This window comes from Psittacula echo, assembly GCF_963264785.1.
Source record: "Psittacula echo genome assembly, chromosome: 3".
Taxonomy (NCBI): Eukaryota; Metazoa; Chordata; class Aves; order Psittaciformes; family Psittacidae; genus Psittacula; species Psittacula echo.
The window spans coordinates 117,528,883-117,541,735 of NC_137736.1; the positions used below are offsets into that span (position 1 = coordinate 117,528,883).

Genomic DNA, 12,853 nt, shown 5'->3' on the forward strand with positions numbered 1-12,853 from the left:
TTTCACAAGCATAAAGGTAGGTCCATGCAGATGCTTAGAGTAAATGGAGTGTTGCATTTCTAGGACAGCCTCAGAATTTCAGCACTGTTTTTCAGACTATAGTACTGTGAAGTTAGCAGGATTATAAGGAAAAGCATTGAAAATCTGAAACACTGCCCAAAATTATCATAATGATCTTTAGTACAACTTGTTAAGTCTGTCATCCACTGCATCTGTTTCTATTTAAATATTTAAGATAAATAAGACCTGACAAATCTGCACATTTGCGATATATTCCCAAGTGATTTACTGAAGTGATGCTGTATGTCAACTTTGAACTGTACTGAAAGGAAGTTGACACTGGCAGCCCACCAGATTAAACAACAAAACTGAGCCTTGTTATTGGCAACACTTGACTGGTTTGTCCCAGTATATACGGATCAATATGCAAATGTAGATCCTTTATTTTCATTAAGTGACAGATAAAATATTGTACTTTAGCCACGTGAAAATGATTCATGCTGGGAAAATTCCTGGCGGCTTTCTCCATGTTTCTGATATTTGAATATTTCTATTTGAAGTATGAAACACCAGCAGCACTTCTGACAGCTGCAGCATCTTCTGCAATCATATTTATTCTTCATCAAAGTCAACACACACCAGGCTTTTAACATTTTGTTACTCAGCAGCTGTGTTTTACAGATTCCAGTGGGGACCATCTAATATTTCTGGGTTCATTACCTCTGTAGCAATCAAAGTTGTGAACAGCAGTTTTGGAGTTTGAAGCATAGCTGTTGAACTCAGTGGTTGTTTCATGATCTGTGTTCTTAATCGCTGACGGTGACAACACGACTGTCAACTCCACACACCTCATAAACACCCCCAGGCACAAGCATATGCTGGAAAGCAGCTTGGCAAAAAGGGACCTGGGGTCCTGATGGACACCAAGTAGAATATGAGCCAGCAATGGGCCCTTGTCACAAAGGAGTTCAATGGAATCCTGGGCTGCACTAAGCAAAGTATTGGCACCATGTCAAAGGAGGTGATCAGTCCTTCTCCGCTCAGCACTGGTGGGGCCATGCCTGGAGTACTGTGTTAAGTTTCAGGCTCCCCAGTACAAAAGAGGCATGGGCATACTGGAGAGAGTCCAATGAGCAGCCACAAGGACAACGTAGGGACTAGAGCATCTTCCCTATGAGAAAAGGCTGAAAGAACTGCAACTGTTCAGCCTGAGGAAGAGAAAGCTCAGAGGGATCACATCAACGTCTATAAATACCTGAAAGGAGGATGCATAGAAGACAGGATATTTGTACCAAGAAAAAGCAAAAATTGGAATCCTTGGAAACGGCCCATTATAGATCAGAGCACTGAACATAAGGACTTTGTGTGAAACAAATTGGAAAGAGGTAAGGAGAGACATACATGTTTCCATGTCAGTGATGAAATCACAGGAGCTATTGCTTTTTGATACACAGATGAGCAAAATGCTGTCCAGGATCTAATGAAATGTGGATGCCATATTCATATTCAAGGTGATTTCTAAATGTGCTCTTAAATATAAACCAGTGATATAAACCTTGGAGGAATGCCAATCACCTGCCAATCAGGCAGGATTACAGTCTACAGACAGATGGTAACATAATTGAGTTCTACCAATGGCTTATTAAAACATCACACATAGTAATCACCTGGCAAGAAAAAAAAAACCTGAGTAAAAGTTAAATACAAACCGTTATAAAAAGCAGAAGTAAAAAGCAGTCAGATGTAGGCAGAAGGGTTTTTAGAGTCCTGTATTGCTGCAGTTCTGGTGTCCTCATATGAACATAGGAGATCTAGGAAACACAGAGGAAGGGACAAGAATAATAAAAAGTATGGAATGGCTTCTCTGTGAGGGGAGATTAAATAGACTGGGACTCTTCAAGCTGGAAAAGAGATAGGAGAGAATGACAGTGATCTGTAAAACCAAGAATGACTTGGAGAACTTAAGTGCAACAATTATTGTTAGATTACAAAACTAGGGGTTAAATATCAAGTAGTAGGCTCAAAGGCACACTTTTTTGCACAATGCATAATTAAAGTTCAGGACTCACTGCCATGGGTTGGTCTGGAAGCCAAATAGAAAGTATTGCAAAAAAAAAAATAAGATTCCATAAAGAAATGGAAGAAAAGTCCCTCAAGACTTGAGCTAAAGAACTAAAGATAGCTAAAGATGTCAGCCTGAAAGCTAGCTGACATCTGTGTGGTGGGCCTGTGTGTTTCCTGTATTTTTTTTTTCCTTAAACAAGTGTGGAAAATTAGCCATGGATTAAACTGAGGTTTAGCCAGACCAAGCAGAGCAGCTACTCTAATAAGGAGCTAATAATCAATTCTCTACTTGATTTAAGTAGAGAAAAAAAAAAAAAAATCCTGAAAACAGCCCCTATAGATTTCAGGCTTAGCTTTTTATAAAAAAAACAAATAAAAATGGATGAAGTGGGTATTGTATTGCATCTGGCCTTGTTCTGAACCAACATGAGTCGAATCCATGATTTCTAAGAGGCAACTTGTATATGCTGTTCAGAAGATGAAGCCTTGCGTAAACAAGCATTTGGTGACTACAATATTCACATCATAAAGTAGTTTTGCATTGATGGATGGATGACTAGGATTTGACCAGATGTTTCGATTAAAGTAAATCCTTCTGTTTTTACCAAAGAGGAACAAAATGCATATTACAAAATCACAAATATCCATCACATTATGGTAGCTCCTATGTTTTTTGAATATTCTGGTCACCACTGGTTACTTAGATACTTGATATAATTTTTTGGAGCCTATCAGAAAAACCTCTCTAAACACATAATAAACATCCTCCTGGATGAAGAATCTTTGATGTCAACAGCAGCATATAGTAGAAACAAATCATTTTCCATTGGGTAGGATGTAAAACACAGATGTGTTTTATATCCTGAATGTCTTTTCAACACCTCTACGGGATTTACTGTGAGCCAAGTCTGGAGATGTAATGCCAAGGGAGAAGGAATGAATACTCTTAACTGAATAAACATTCTGAATATACATTAATGATCTGATAAATTTTTCTCAGCAAACTTTGGCATGGTTAGAAACAATGAAGAATAAAGTATATCCAAGATTATAAAGAAAAGACATATACACCGTGTAAAGTCTTGATGCAAGCATTGTAATTAGTGACTCAGTTCCTTAAATCAGTGACCTCCAGTCACAGACTGCTGACTGAGAACCCTTTTCCAAGACAAATTTGAGGAAGCCAAGCAGTAGCTCAATCACATGGCTCATTCTTTTTAATTGAAGTTTGGAGGACTGTGGTATCTGGAAATACATGTTGCCAATTGAAAATGCGTATCTTCCCCATTGGAACTTATTAATTGTAGATAAATGAAGGAATGATGCATGTCTGAAGTTGGCTGAAGCTTCTGAGGGGCTCAGAAGATTCCCACATTTCTCCTGTGTAGAGAAAAGCCAAATAATTTATCATACATTTTCATTGCAAACCCCCCCCAAATGTTCTGTTTAAGGAAACCAACAGCTGGAAACTTTATGTCAAATCAGCTATAGATGTACGCAGAACCTTGACAAGTTTTGATGAATGATTCTGAGAGTAACCAGCATGAAAAGTAAGTTAAAGGGTGGGTATCAGGTTAGTGGAAGATGAGTCTCCAAGTGTTCAAAATTAACAAGAGACTACACTAGCTGGAAGAAGGTTCTATCAAAGGGTGATCCATTCGGGTTAAACAGTGTAACTTCAGTTGAAAATCCTTCAGAGCATTATGTCTTTCTTCAATATAGGACACCTAGGACAACACTCCATCCCTTCTCCCCATGCCCCTGCAACCAGCCCTATATTATGGTCTTCAGATAATGAAAATTAAAGTTCATGGAGTTATAAAAGCTTTTACTATACAAGTCTAAATCTTAATTTCAGAGGTAAGGTTTAGAGAGTAAGGATTCTGAATATCACTTCAGAGTAACCTTGAGCTCTGATTACAGCTTTGATTACAGAGTATGGCTAAAATCTGTTTTAGCACCTTGTACAATTGACTTCCAGAGATATAAACCAAAAAAATATTTAAGGAATTACAGGAAATACTGCTTTATTTTAATATGAATAGAAGCATTTACTTACAAACAGAGGATTTCTAAACTGCTGCTTTGCATTGTTTCACATTGTCTGCATTTCCCCAACATTTAGTTTGCTTATTGGTGAAGCTGTTAATATTCTTATCTACAAGAGTGCATGGAGAAGATGCGGTGTTCCTGTAGAATCTACAAGAAGTGGAACATCAGTTTCAGGAAGTGAGTAATTTGCTATCAAATGATTAGTTACAGGTAACATTTGATAACTGTTAATAACTCTTCTTGTTCTGACCGTTGATCCATCATTAACTATGATTCTCACAAATGTCTGATTGGACAGAAGAGGAAAATTTTTGTCGGTGAGAGCAATCAGCCATTGGAATAATCTCTCCAGGGAAGAAGTGGTGGATTCTCAGCACTGGATGCTGTTAAGATTCAGCTGGACAGGGTGCTGGGACATCTAGCATAGATCATGCTTTGCCTAGAATGGTTGGACCAGATGATCCTTGAGGTCACTTCCCACCTGGTATTCTATGATTAATCATTTCTTGTTTCACATAGGTATAATAATTTGAGCTTGTTGAAGCCAATTGGCTTTCAGGAGGCCAAACTGCAAATCTCTTGAGAAACTGAGCTGTCAAGCACTGCTGAACTCTTAACTTCTACCCTTGTTTTCAGCCTTCCGTTATTAATCATGGCTGTACACTTGCAGTGCCCTGTCCAAAGCCAGGGTCCCCAGCCTTACAGAGGGCAGCAGATGCTGGCAAAGCTTTATGGGGCCATCTGACCTGGAACCAGAGCAGACTCAAGCAGCAACACTAATTCCCATAATGCAGCCTGTGCTGATCCAAAAGCAGCTGCTCCTGAATGGCTCTGAAGGGGAAAAAAATACAGATACAAGTTATTTTCTAGTGCTGGAAGGCAAATACAAATTACCCATAATTTGTGCTTCATAACCAAATGAGCTATTGCACATGGCAAGGGACCAGCTGCATGTGTTACCTCAGACCTGCTGCTCTCTCCCAGGGGTGATCATGACCCACGGATGGGAAGCTATCCACAGGGACTTGGACAGGCTCTAGAGGTGGGGCCATGTGAACCTGATGAGGTTCAATGGGGCCAAGTGCAGGGTCCTGCAGCTAGGTTGGGGCAACCCCTGTTATCAATACAGGCTGGGGGATGAGGGGATTGAGAGTAGCCCTGAGGAGAAGGATTTGGAGGTACTGGTGGATGAAAGATTGGACATGAGCTGGCAGTGTGCGCTCGCAGCCCAGAAAGCCAACTGTATCTTGGGCTGCATCAAAAGGAGCGTGACCAGCAGGCCGAAGGAGGTGATCCTGCCCCTCTACTCTGCTCTCATGAGACCTCACTTGGAATGCCACATCCAGCTCTGGAGTCCTCAGTATACAAAACATATGGACCTGTTGGATAGGGTCAAGAGGAGGGACACAAAAATGATCAGGGGGATGGAGCATCTCTCCTATGAGGAAAGGTGAGAAAATTCGGGTTGTTCAGCCTGGAGAAGACTCCAGGGAGACCTTCTTGTGGCCTTTCAGTTCTTAAAAGGGGCCTGTAAGAAAGATGGGGAGAGACTTTTTACCAAAGCCTGTTGTGATAGGACAAGAGGTGATGGTTTTAAACTAAAAGAGGGGAGATTCATGCTGGATGTGAGGAAAAAGGTAAAATGAGAGGAGTAAAACACTGACTTGGTTGTGGAGTGGTTGCCCCAAGAGGTGGTGGATGCTCCACCCCTGGAGACATTCAAGGCCAGGCTGGCTGTGGTTCTGGGCAACCTGATCTAGCTGAAGATGTCCTTCCTCACTGCAAGGGGATTGGACTAGATGAGCTTAGAAGGTCCCTTCCAACCTAAACTGTTCCATGATTCTATGATTCTCTGAGGGTGGCTGGAGCTGGGCAGGAACCATGCACTACCACTGCAGCACGGCCGCGCCAGGAGGCACCCAAGAAGCAGAGGGAAGCCCTCCGAGAGTGAGACCTGAAGGTGGGAGGAGGAGAACCTCCAGCAGTGGAAACCACTGGAAGGTGGCTGCGGAGCCCCGCACCAGCAGGGATAGGTTTTGCCATGCACAGGATCAGATCTGGGACTGCCGAGGGCACACACTTGAAGCGCCACACAACGCGTGACCAGCAACATCTGCCAGACCGGGCTTGTCTTTCCCGCTGCTATCTATGGTTTGCACCCGCGGGTCCCAGCCCATCGGGCGGGACGCATGCGCAGCGCCTCGCCGGCCGGCTCCACCTTGGCGGAAGGGCGAGCGGAGAGCCGGTGAGGAGATGGACGGCGCCGGCCGGGAGGAGCTGGGTGAGGCGTGCGGGGCGGCGGGAGCGGCCGAGGGGCTGCGGGGTGGCGGCACGCCGCGGAGCGGAGAGGAGGGGGCGTGAGTGTGAAGAGCGGCTGTCTAACTTTATACCCCTCCCCTTCAGGCGGAATGGTTCGGCCCACGGGGGATGCGCTGCCGTGCTCAGCGCATCGAGGCGGGCGGGATGAACCATCCCACCTGGGGGAGGGGTGGGCGCTGTTCCGCCGCTTCCCCGCGTCAGGCGGCGTTGGCTGTCGAGGCTTTCCCAGCGCAAAGCAGCGCAGCGGGAACGGGGAGGCGGGTGGCGAGGACTGGGAGCCTGGAGCCGGGCCAGCGGCATCTGCGTCCGGCGAGGCTGAGGGGAGCGGAGCGCGGCGCAGGGCCTGCGGGGCCTCGTCTCTCTCCGCGGGCCCCTCAGAGGGGGATACCCAGCTAGGGCTCGCCGCAGCGGGGCTTAGGGCGAGCAGCGGCCCGGCTTAGCCGGAACCTGCCGCTCGGGGGGGCTGCTGAAGGCGTTAGTAGCGCCTGGCTGGACCCTGATTTCTTTGGGAAGTCGCGGTCTTGCATATAAGTCAGTGGAAACGCTTTTTGTGTGCATTGTTAGATGATGCTGTTATTTTTGGTGAAGGGTTTTGGTTTATTTGGGCTTTTTTGGGGCTATGTGTGTTGATATTTTAGCTGTATTTATTGCAGATTAGTCTTCGGAGCTTTAAATCTTGAGTGCGGGAAGGCACATATTACGTTCGTCCCCTAATTTGTCTATCCGTAGATGACGAGAGAATTGGTAACGTACTCGTAAAGCATAGGTGATGCTGGGCTGGGCAGACTGAAAATCTCATCTGAAAGTGATGTTCCACTGTAATCCAAAGAATTCATGCTGTCCGGTGGTAGTGCTGGGAAGCAGGAGGTGTGCCTCAGACTGTATTGTCCCAGAGGCTCATGCATTTTACAGTGAGATGTTGCCACCTTCTGACACAGGTGGCAGATAGAAATCTTAGGCTTTGCTTGCTAAATTTCAGAGATCTGTCAGTTTCTCTGTCAGAACCCTTAGAATCAGAGTATTTCATGACGTTAATGGTTTCTAAATGAAGATCAACACCTGGTAAAAAGCTTCTGAAATCTTACATGTTTTGGTCCTGTTGAATACTCAATAAAACTTGAGTCTTACCAATGTGTTGTCATTTGGAAGTGTATTAATCATGTAGAAATTTGTAGCTTGTTCCCCACAGGATAGTGGATTATTTAAGACTGACATCTTCCCAAATAAATGATCTGTGGGCTGGTATAAAAGAGCTCCACTGAGAGTGTGTAATAAACTATGGAGAGCTGTGTATGCTTTGGTTAATAACTCAAGTGCCTCGTTTCATTAGGCGTCTGGATTTGACAGGTAGGATGCAAAAGCAAACAGTTCTTCCTGCTTATGAAGTGGCATTATTGACTTTCAACATTTGTTTGGAAACAGCTGTTCTCAGGATTAATAAATTCCACCATAAAGCATGATAAATCTACTCTGTTAAGTTACAGCCTGTAATGGAGAGAAATAAATGACACACAATATGTGTTTTCCAAAGAAAAAATGAAGAGTGATTCAGATAACTGCATAAAGCATAACTTTAAAGTTGTTGGAAAAATAAACACAATAAAAGCTAATGCTAACTTCTGCTAGCCTGAAAATGTAATTATTGTATTTTATAGGAATTGTTAAACCAGAGGAGTTTTCCTTTTTAATTCTGGAAAGTACATTTTAGTTTGAGAGGGTTTCTCTGTTTATTCTTGTCTCTCTTGTATTCAGTAGGAGTTGTGGAAAATAAAAAGGGAGCTGGGTTGTGTGTGGTTGAGTGGGATTCTCTGTTAGCTCCCTCTTGAACTAGAGAAATTGACAGAAGTGTATCGATCTGGACCAGCATGGCCTTAGCACTGCCATTCGCAGTCACTTCTTGTGGATCTCTAAGTTCTTCCATGGTTGTGGAAGCACGTGAGTAATGTGGCAGATGCTGCCAGATCCATGTGTGCTTCACGGACAACGCTGTACTTTGCAGTTTGATGCCTTCTGGAGAAATGCTGGAGGCTATTTATAGGATGAAGAGTGTAGGAACAGAGATTTCTTTGTGGTTGAGGGAGTAACTGAGCATTACAGGGCAAGCTGTTTACTAACCAGTTGCAGATTCAGAAAATAGTGACAAGGTTTTCTTTGTAACTGTGTTTTTCTTGAGAGCCCTGATTCAGAATGCTGGATTGAAAAGCCTCTCCACAGTGTTAGGATGATAAATTGCATGCAGTTGGTGGGGACACCAGGCTTCTTCTGTTACCACAGTTGTGGTTGCCATCTGGTATCAGTGTGTTTTCTGTGTTACACTGTGATGGTGTCTCCTTGACTGTGTCTGCTATGCAAAGTCTTGGTCACTGAACTTGTCCTGTAAGAGCAGTCACAGGCTTGGTTAGGTGGCAGATGGACTGGATATGCCCTCTGGATCGTGGATATGGATTGCAGTCTGTAGCCTGTGAGAAAATACCAGCATAAGCCCACATTTTAGGCTAGTGTAAAGATTCTGTGGTTCTGATTTTTAAACAGCAGTCAAAACAGCTGCTTATTGAATTGAATCTTCATCCCTATTACAGAGGCACTGGGTCACCCTCTACTTAATAAACACATTTCACAGGACTGTGAGTTGTGTGCTGTGTTTCTGGCCCTGTTAGCATGGTTTTGTGTAGAAGCTGACTAACCAGTTTGCATGATGCTTTTTGCCAAGCATTTGATGTGTATGTGAAGTGGTACTTCAAGACCTGTGTGATTCTTCTACCCATAAATGAGGAAAAGAGTTGATGTAAACAACAATAAGCTACATCCTGTACCCCAAATCTTCTTATGCTTATATGTCAAATCCAGTTCTTTCTGTTTGACAACACTGACTTCAAAACCCTCAAGGAAAAAATAAACCCAATAGATCATATTGCCAAGGTGGATTAGAAAAGGGGTTTTAGATGGAATTTGTCTGGGAAGGTGACCTTCTCCAAAGGAACAATAGAAGATTGCATTTTGGCTTTATTTTAATATTTCCTTAGCCTTTAACTTGCTCTGTGGCCCTAGCAAACTGCTTCATCCTCTTGTCACTGTTTCTCCCATAAAATGAAAATGATGGAGATAAGTTTTGTTTCATGTAGACCTAGAAGGTTCAGTTAATTTTGAAAGTGTTAATTGCTTGAACAGTATAGAAAACTTAACTGAAATTCTGAGTGAAACTTCAGTTCCTTGCAGAGCTTTTGAACCAAAGGATTGCTGGAGTGTGTTATGAAAGGTTTAGGATTAAGTACATTTGGTAGCGGTTCGAAGGTTTCTTTGGCAGTATGTGCATGAATGTTGGCAAGATGCTGGCAAATTCTAGGAGGCAGAGAAATACACTTGAAGATACTGAACTGGAAATACTGATCATAAGAATTTAAACACTACAGTAATCATCATCTCAGTATGTAAGTAGTAGTTGAGTAGTGATTGAAAGTCATCAGAGGTCTTTGGGGGTATGATGTTGACATTTATGCGTGGTTATAGTGTGATGTGTAGCTGTAATGAAGCAGTGATTTACCTCTCCAGTGGGTTAAGGGATCAGGTTAATGTTGCAGAGGTAATTCTGGAAGAAGTTGAAATGCACTTTATGTTGCCTTCCTTGTAGTACTTGCAGAGCTCTTTGGCATCCTTCTTACATGGGCATTCGCAGAAGAAAGCAGAAACGATGAGGGCTATTTAAATAACTGTTAAAGACAATTGGAAGCCAGCATTTGATCTGAAAAGATTTTTGTGGTGGCACAAGGAGAAAGAAATTCACATTAGCTGAAGGAAAGGCAGGGCTGAAGATTGGCTGGTACTCTGGCTAAGTGCAAACGAAAGGGTGTGCAGAAGTGAATTCCTCCATTCTTAGTTGTGCTGAATAAAGTTGATGCAAAATTTTTAGTGGATCATGTGACTTGAGGACTGAATTGGGTCATTAATAGTGTGTGGTGTCTGGAAGCAGTCTGGACCGCTTGGTGGACATGGACCTAAGGTAGGCTGGGGTGTGCTCTGTGCCATGTGCTCCGTGAAGCAGCAGGCAGCCTTTGCCTCAGGCATCGTATGCATATCCTGTTTTTGTAGCTGCACATTTAAACTGCACATACCGGACCTCTCTAGAAGGAATCAAAGTGAATGTATGTATCCCGTGCTCGTTTTCAGGCAGTGACCGTGGACTTCCCAGAACAGTTAATTTCAGGTTAGGTCCCAGCATGCAGGGCACCTGCTCGTCTACTGAAGATGAGTATGCATCTGCCTTACGGGGCAGAAAAAGCTCAAGCCGCCTTGCCTAGTGGGCTCTAGGCTTCAAGTTTGCATCCATGAAATGTGGATGTTTCACAAATCTGGATGTCACTGCGAATGTGGACTGTGCCATAAGGATGTATGTAGTCTTGGTATTCCAACAGTGGAGATCTGTTCTCAAATGCTCAGAAAGTTGCATGATCCAAACCTTATATTGCGTCCCAATACCATTACTGTTAAGGGATTCACACGTTTTAGGCCAAAGCTGTGTACCAGTCATGGGATAAAAGGATAATAATGGGGAAAAGAGGGAATTCAAAAGTGTTTTTGTGGGTAGAATAGAGACCAAACAGCAGTATTTGAGGGGGAAACCTGTAGCTAGTGCTTTGAATCCTGTTTTTAAGAAAAGAGTTTCTTTGTTTCCAGACATATGCTCAGACAAATGTTTCCATAATCACTGAGTTGGAATAAATGCCTCTTGTCTAGTAAAAAGGCCACTCCTGGAAGATAATTAAGTCTTTGACTGTGCTCCAGTTGTTGCTGCTGTGCTACCACCTCAGAGAAAAGCTGGTGTCAGTGGTCTTGGGGCTTTGGAAGGTCTGGCTGTATTTCTGAGATGCGTCAGATGAACTTAATTCCTTTTTTATTTTAAGGATACCAATTTGATAAGCATTTTAGAAGTTTTAGAAGTACAGCAGTATGGTAAACTAATAGCAATAAAATCAGTTACATACTGCAAGTACTGTGCAATGAAGGTTGGCAGAGATTGTATCTATAAAAAGAAATGTATGCAAATGTTTGTTTCAATTGAATGCAGCTTTAAAACATTCTTTAGTGGAACATTTGGGGTAAATTACCTTCTTTCTGTGTGGTCAAACAGACCCATTTTCAACATTTAAGTAAGGTGAATTTTCCCCTTCTCTCAGGAACAGCTGGTGCTATGTTCTTCGCATAAGGAAATTCCCTGTAAAATCAGTGTTTTGACACTTAACAGCTTTACACTTCAGTGTTGTCTGGCTGCTTTTGCTTAGCTGGGTTTGAAAGAAGCACATTTAAAGAAATGCCTAAGATCCTGCCACTCTGTTAACTTTTATTGACATTCAGGTCTTTATTCAAATCCACCAGTAGACCAATGATACTAGAGAGGTTACCCTGATGTGTACTGAAAGCGGAATGTGGTAACTGATGAACAGCAGAAAGTGGTTCAGTTCTTGCATGTAGTGACTACAGAACAGCAGCTACTCCTTTCAAATAGGAGGTTCCATGCTACCGGAACTCAAGTTTTGTGTGAGATGTGTTGCCTTGCACTTTGAGCCACTTTGTAAATAAACTTTAATGTGGTTTTCCAAATAAATTGTTTTTATAATACATTGCTTTTCTGCCATAATCAGTGATAGCTTTCATCTGGGAGTATGAAATTAGGCTGTTCTGTTGCATAAGTGACAGTAATAAAAGAGCAGAATGGTGTGGGAAAGCAGATACTAAAAGATATGTAACTTATACCTCCCCAGGACCAGAAATAAACATTCAAGCCACCATAATATAGGTATTTAGACACCATTTTTTCCCTTGAAAGGATAGTCAGGTGCTTTACCCCAGTGGCTCAAGTTAAAAAGCGGGGGTGGTTAAATTCACTGTCTCCTTTTTTTTTTGGGTTGAGGTGATTCCATAGTAAGGAAAACTTTGCAGTGAAAAAGGACAACTGTGCTTGAAGCATTCAAAAGGTGGAATAAGAAAAAAATGCCAAGAGCACCTGCTTGCAGTTGTTTTTCTCAGTTGTGAGGCTGTGGTTCAGAGAACTCCATTCCAATTTTTGGCAGTTTTATGGGTCTTCCTGCATCTTGTCAACAAATCTGGAGGTGGCAGACTGCCTGGAGAAAGGTTCAAGTACAGCACAACATGTACCAAAAGACATAAGGAGAACTTACAAAGAAGATTTTATGGACCTTTGTACTGTATGCATTAAAAAATGAGTAGTTATGAGGCGGAGAAGAAATGTCATGTCATGGAGGCAAATGCATAAAGGTGAGACAATCAAGCCCAGAGTATTTGTATGTTTTTTTGACGTGGAGATAATTTAGTGGATCCAGCAGAGGAGGAAAAGATTAAAAAGCAGAACACGTCGTAAAAGTTGTGTATGCTTGATGGTCAGTTGTATGGGAAGGCATTTAAG

At 42.7% G+C, this 12,853-nt stretch overlaps 1 protein-coding gene across 1 annotated transcript in view; it reads left to right on the top strand.

Moving 5' to 3' along the window:
- Positions 1–6,369: 6,369 nt before the first annotated feature.
- Positions 6,370–12,853, top strand: part of SLC36A4 (solute carrier family 36 member 4) — a gene marked incomplete at both ends in the record, with an annotated part of 61,001 nt that continues 54,517 nt past the window's right edge. The window contains one exon of the mRNA XM_080613575.1: positions 6,370–6,397. Coding sequence (XP_080469701.1) covers positions 6,370–6,397 — 28 coding nt within the window. The remainder of the gene's footprint in view (positions 6,398–12,853) is intronic.